The sequence below is a fragment of the Phyllostomus hastatus genome, unplaced genomic scaffold (assembly GCF_019186645.2).
Source record: "Phyllostomus hastatus isolate PE091 unplaced genomic scaffold, TTU_PhHast_1.1 phas_contig_38, whole genome shotgun sequence".
Classification (NCBI taxonomy): Eukaryota; Metazoa; Chordata; class Mammalia; order Chiroptera; family Phyllostomidae; genus Phyllostomus; species Phyllostomus hastatus.
In genome coordinates, this window is record NW_025333869.1 from 39,672,393 (window position 1) to 39,678,976 (window position 6,584).

Here is a 6,584-nt window from a genome sequence, read left to right on the forward strand (position 1 = left end):
CCCCTGGCTCACAGTTCAATTGCCTTTTCATAATTTCCAGGAAAAGGAAAAGGAAATTAAAAAACCCAAAGTTGAAATTATAGAGCCTAGTGAGGAGGAAGTAGTTGTCACTATTGAAAAGCCACCAGAAGCTGAGCCTATACCCCCAACATGGAAGAGAGCCAGGATATTCCCAATGATTTTTAAGAAAGTTAGAGGACTAGCAGAGAGAAGCGGCATCGATCTTGAGGGTGAAGAGTGGCGGAGACGCCTTGAGGAAGAAGATAAAGATTACTTAAAACTAACTCTGGACCAAGAAGAAGAAGCTACAGAAAGCACCGTAGAATCTGAAGAGGAAACCTCCAGCGACTACACTGAATACAGCGAAGAAGAATCCGAGTTCAGTTATTCTGAAACAACGGAAGAGGAGTCTGAGTCGGAGACACCCTCCGAGGAGGAGGAAAGTTCTACCCCTGAATCAGAATCGGAATCCACGGAGTCAGAAGGAGAAAAAGCAAGGAAAAACATATTTTTCGCGAGGAGAAGGCCCGTTGTTGAAGAGGTCCAGGAAGTCAAAGGTAAAAAACGGGAGCAGCCTGAAGCACCAGAAGAGGAACTGAAGGAAGAAGAAGAAGCCCCAGCAGAAGGAGAGGAAAGTGAGCTAGCCCCTACAGAAGAACCAACAGACCTTGAGTCTCAAGGTGTCACTGAGGAGGGCAGCGTGGCATCGGTTTCGGCGGAAGGAGGCGTGGAAAGTGAGGAGGAATCAGAATCATCACGCAGTAGTAGCAGTAGTAGCGAAAGTCAGTCGGGAGGCCCATGGGGCTTCCAGGTGCCAGAGTATGACAGAAGCAGGGATGCGAGCCAAAAGAAGCCCGCAGGAGCAAACTCGGAAGGTTACAACACAGCACTTTAAACGAGATCACAGTAGGTGGGAGTTTTGCAGTGATGAGTGCTCTTGTGTGCAGTGCCTTCTGTGTGTTCTCTGAAATGACACTTGAAGGGGAGGAAATGCATCATGATTTTGACCTGACTTAAGATTAGAAACATGCCAGAAAAGTGAATATATATGCTATTCAAATCAATGTGTATATCAGAGTATAGGGTTAAAGAGACTCATCCTTCCTATATTATTTAATTTGAAAGACATGCAACCAGTTAATCAATAGTTAATATTTTCTAGTGCGATTTCTGTTAATGCTATGTGGCATTATGTATTACAAGGATTCCTCTTTACTGGAATGTATTGGATGAATACATATTGTGGTTTTTGTATCATTTCTAAAAAAAATAACTCTAAGACAAGCTGCAACAAATGAAGTGTCTACTTTTATACTTTTGCATATATGTACATTTCAACTGGCAAAGGCATTATCATAAATATCTTGAACAGGTTCAAATAAATTTGTAGTTGGCATGTTCAAATATTAGAAGTTAAATGAAATAAAATTAAAAAAATAAATTTCCTACTATTTCTTTTCTATTGTGGATATGAGTTAAAGTGAATTTAGAAAAAAGTTAAAAATTGTAATGAGCATTATATAATATTCATAGGTAAGTCAATGTAATAATCTTAAAATATATACCTGAAAGTGAAAGTGCATGTTTTTTTAGTGCAATGTGCTGGTGGTTCCCATATCCTGAAAATACAATACTGTTGAGAATAACCTTGCATTGTTTAAGCTTTGCTCCTTGCCATTTCTAATGTGGAATGATAAGAGAAAAATAAATTTGCAATAATGCCCATTGTGTTCCAGTTGCTTACAAAGGGAAAGCTTATAATAACTAGTTTTCAGCTTTGTGTATTGCTAAATATTATCAGGATGGGAAAATATTTTATTTTAAGTTTACATATTTCAATGAGATGACCCATAAAATCAGGACACTTCAATGGAATAAAAGTACCAAATCATACCCAAAAAAGTAATTAAGAATGAAGGATTAATTAGGAATCAGAATAATGTGGGTTTAAAAGTATCTTTAAAATATTGTGATGGAAGTATTAATATGAACAAAATATAACAATGTGGTGTGTTCCTTTCAATTTAACTTTCCTGGATAGTACAGCAACTGTCAGACAATGGATACGATCCTTAGTCAGATATAAATAATATACCTTTTTCTCCTTTCAGAGCAGCAATTTTATCTGAAAGAATACATGTGCTCCCCAAAATAAATGTCTACTTCCTAACTCAGCAACACTTTCTCCAGAAGTTATTAAACTCTAAAATCAATAAAGAATTGCTGGGAAAGAAACTGTTGTTAATAAAGAGTCGTTTCCTCCTACCTCTTTTGACTTATATACCTTTGCTCTCTTTCCAGCAAAGGTTTGGAACTGCACAGGCATTGTTATCTTGCCCTTTTTATTCTCTTGATAATATCTCATACACTTTTTTTTTTTCTATTTTGACAGTGGGCAAGAAAAAGAATGATCAAGTTAGTTGTCGATCGAGATTATGAAACTAGCTCAACTGGAGAAGACAGTGCTCCTGAATGTCAGAGAAACCGTCTTCACAACCCTAATATCCACAGTAATATTAATGGCAATATATACATTGCACAGAATGGTTCTGTGGTGAGAACCCGCCGTGCCTGCCTCACCGACAACTTTAAAGTCACTTCCCCTGTCCGCCTGGGGAGGCATTTTAAGAAACTAGACAAGTTGGCAGTAACACATGAGGAGAATATCCCCCTGAACACTTTATCAAAGGGGCCATTTTCTACTGAGAAAATGAACACGAGACCAACCCTGGTTACGTTTGCCCCTTGCCCATTGGGGACTGACAGTACCACGGTGAAGCCATTGGGGAACAAGTTGAAAAGCACAGTCGAACAGGAGTCCACAGTTGACAATAAGAACAGCAAGGAAGCTTTGGAACTGCATAGTGACCACACACAGTCAGATGAGGAGGAGCTCTGGATGGGCCCCTGGAACAACCTCCATATACCAATGACAAAACTGTGACAGATTTTTTAAATGTTATTTTGATTTTTACTTTAGTTTTTAATAAACTGTGCTTTTTATTGTCACTGAGAAAACAATGTATGGAATTTTTATCATGCGCACAAGCTAAAACTTTGATGATATGCTTTAAAATTTAAAAATTGACAGATTTGCACTCACATTTGTATCAATTAATTGTTCTTCCCAGAAAATCTTTTTGGAAAGACTCTTAATTCTCCTGATAACATACCATTTAAACATTTAGCTGTCTTACTGGGTCATGAATTTTTTTTCATTTTAATAAATAAGAAATAATTTACTAAGTAATCATACTTTTTTGGTTAGCATAAATCACTCATCATCTCTAGGTTCACAGAACTTTTTTAGTATATGTCATTTTACTTTTTATTAAAAAATGGAAAAATTTTGCATTAGAGGATTTTATAGGTAACAGGTTTATACAATTGCTGTCTATATCATCTTGATTTTTTAAATGGAAGATAGAATTACAAAATGATAGGAAATGTGGAAATCTATAAATGATTTAGAATCACAGTCCATTTTCCTTAATGTCCAGTATAAAGTTTTTTTTGTTTTTACATATGTATATGTTGACCTTTTAAGAAACTCTTGAAGTCATGTCTCTTTTATAAATATCATTTACGATTTCACCTGGTGTCGCACCCACCACACATACACTTTCCACAGACATTCTATACATACCAAACATAACAGGTAATTTTGTTTAGATATCTGAAGTTAAATAATTATTTGGAGCATCACAGAAATCTCTTGCTCAGCAAAATTTTACTGAAGTAGAAGAGGATCAAATTGACAATAATGCATCTAGAACCCCAATTTTGGTATGAAAGATGTAGTAAAATCAGAACAGGTTCACATTAATGTCACTGGACATGAATATTTTATAAACTGGATATAAAGAAACTTGGCAAGTTCAAGAATTTACATAATGTATGAAATGCCTTTAAAGGTTATAAATCCATAACTTCTAATGCATTATAGTATATGACTTCTCCCAGCTCCAGTTTATTTATAGAATATTTTAATATGTATACTATTTACACACATAAGACACAACAAGAAAATGATAATGGACATCTTTTAAGTCAAAGAACAAATCTTGATTGTTTACCACTGAACAAAGCACAGTGTTTCACCATCAACATAAATTAAAACAAAGCATCCTTTTAAAAATTCCCCCAAATTTGCCTTGTGTGTTGCATTCTTTTCTGTTATAAAGAGGGTGAAGAATATAGTTTAAGAGAATTCTGAATTCTATTGAGTATGACTTAGTATGCTATAGATAGAACTCACCTCAAATATTGCACAGTATTGACCAAGTTTAGATTTAAATAAACTTCTCTCATGCATGCTTACTTATATGGCTGGAAGACTGAATAATGCTCTATTATTTATTTTGCTCTCACATGTTTCATATTTTAAAAATAGTCCATTATATGTTATTTCCTTATTTCCAAAGTGAATGAATTTATGTAATATAATCTTGTCAACTTATAGGAGTAGTATGTTTTAATTTCAGGTTTCAAAAAGTATTTGAGATCAAATACAGTAACATCTCATTTATCTGACATTATTTAAAATTAATGCTTTCATGCTAGAAAACTATCAGCATTAACTGGGAGCTTATTAGAAATAATAGAATCTTGCCCACACTTTCAGGTCCACTAAAGAATCCATGTTCTTATAAGATCTCAAGTATGTTTATAGGCCTATTAAATTTGGAGAAGTAATTATCTATATCTATATCATTGAACTCTAGGGCTTACTCGTTGAAGCACCAAAGCATTTGTTTTTAGTATAAAATATTTTGAATAGAAGTTAGATTAAGCATATTATACTTTTGTACTTGCTTAGTCAGAGATCACTAAATATAGTTTCATATTTTCCTGATGTTCCAAGATCATATCAACTAGTGTCCCATGAGATTTTCTTTGCATACAGATTAATTAATTGATTTTTCTTTTTCCAAATTCAGGCTATGGTATTTAATTCTGTCACTGCCTCTCTCTAAAATTTATTTTCTAGTTTAGTTCTAACCTCCTGGAGAGAAAGTTTGTCTGTTTGTGAGTTTTGCTTGTTATTTAAGAAATCATTAAACCTGAGCTAGGAACTAGGTACGTGGATTCAAAAAAATCAAAGTTTTGTGATTCACAGAAGCTTTTTGGGGGTCACTACTGATGTCTAAGCATTGTTCTAGAAATCTGAATTTAGCAAAAGACTAATGCCCTAGTATATGAGATGTCACTGTATTTTAAAGTTCAGTTTCACAATATAATATGCAAAATAGTATAAGCTACTCAGCAGACATATTTCAGCAATTTCAAGTATATCATTTTAGTCAAAGCAATCATAAAGTTAATCTGTCCCTAAGTTAGTGGAGATAGTATGAAGATAAGCAGTGTTTACACAGAGAAAAAAAGCAAATGTTTGGTCAGTATATTTTGAGGTAAAGTATACTCAGCAGCAAAAACATTATCAGCTAATTACTGTATTTTGCTGTGTATAATGCACACTTTTTGGCCCAAATTTTCAAGGAAAAAATAAGGATGCTCATTATACATGGATAGTACTAATTCTGTAACTATATAAATGTTTTTATTCTTTTGTTTATGCTTATGTGTTAAAAGTGTAACTCAAGAAAACAATAACAATATGCATATGCAAAATAATACTATGGAATACAATAAGTTTTGCTTTTAAATATAAATAAGTCAGTTATTGAATTTAAAAAATTAAAATGAAAGATATTTTTCCTGAAAGTTTGGCCCAAAAGCCTGGGAGTGCATTGTACACCAGAGCATTTACATGGCAAAATATGGTACATAAATCTGGATTAATTGAACAGTTACTTTGAAAGGATTTTCACTGTTCTATAATATTCTGACTCAGGATTAAAGTTGTAGACCCCAGGGGAGATATCCAAATATGTTTAAATACTTCATATAAGTGATGTTTCTATATAAATGTCATGAAGAAATTGGTGTTTATTTTTCCTAAATAAGAAGAGCAATTTTTTGTTGTCGTTCTTGGCACCAACTTTCTAGCAGGCAGTAAAAGTAGCATATCTTGGCTGGTTACAATGAGGATAGACTCACATGACTATAATATTACTAAACCTGTTGTTTTCAAGAGAAGGTCTCATAAACATGAAGGGCAAGGGGAGGAAAAATAAAACAACAGAGTCAAGATGACATAGGACATTTGTGACTCAATGACCATCACATCACAGAATACAATATCTCTGTCTAGACTTCTCTTTTTCACTGATTATGGACTCTGAGAGTCATCATAGGATTGTAGCTGTAGGTTGGCCATAACATCTTTTTAAGTCCAGAGAAAAAGTTTGCCTTGAATTTTATATGTGACATGTTGCTCATGTTACTAAACCACATTGATAGCAGGGACATTAAAACATGTTATTTATTTTAAGTGGTTCTTCCAAGTGGGATACGATAGAAATTATTAAAATATTGTTAATTGAATTCATGTATCATAGAGCCAAAAGAAACTGAATATTGATTCCTGAGAAAAGACATTTCCTTTTTTTGTTTTTAATTTCACAAACCCTCCTTTTTCCCTTGTTATGCTTCACTTTATGTACTTTGTATCATAAGTGGGG

At 33.9% G+C, this 6,584-nt stretch overlaps 1 protein-coding gene across 1 annotated transcript in view; it reads left to right on the forward strand.

Annotated features, from left to right (window-relative positions):
- PCDH15 (protocadherin related 15) overlaps positions 1-3,088 on the forward strand; it is a 782,416-nt gene extending 779,328 nt beyond the window's left edge. Inside the window, exon 38 of the mRNA XM_045842279.1 lies at positions 2,393-3,088. Within this exon, the coding sequence (XP_045698235.1) occupies positions 2,393-2,944 (552 nt within the window). The 3' untranslated portion in view covers positions 2,945-3,088. The remainder of the gene's footprint in view (positions 1-2,392) is intronic.
- The last annotated feature ends 3,496 nt before the right edge of the window (positions 3,089-6,584 follow it).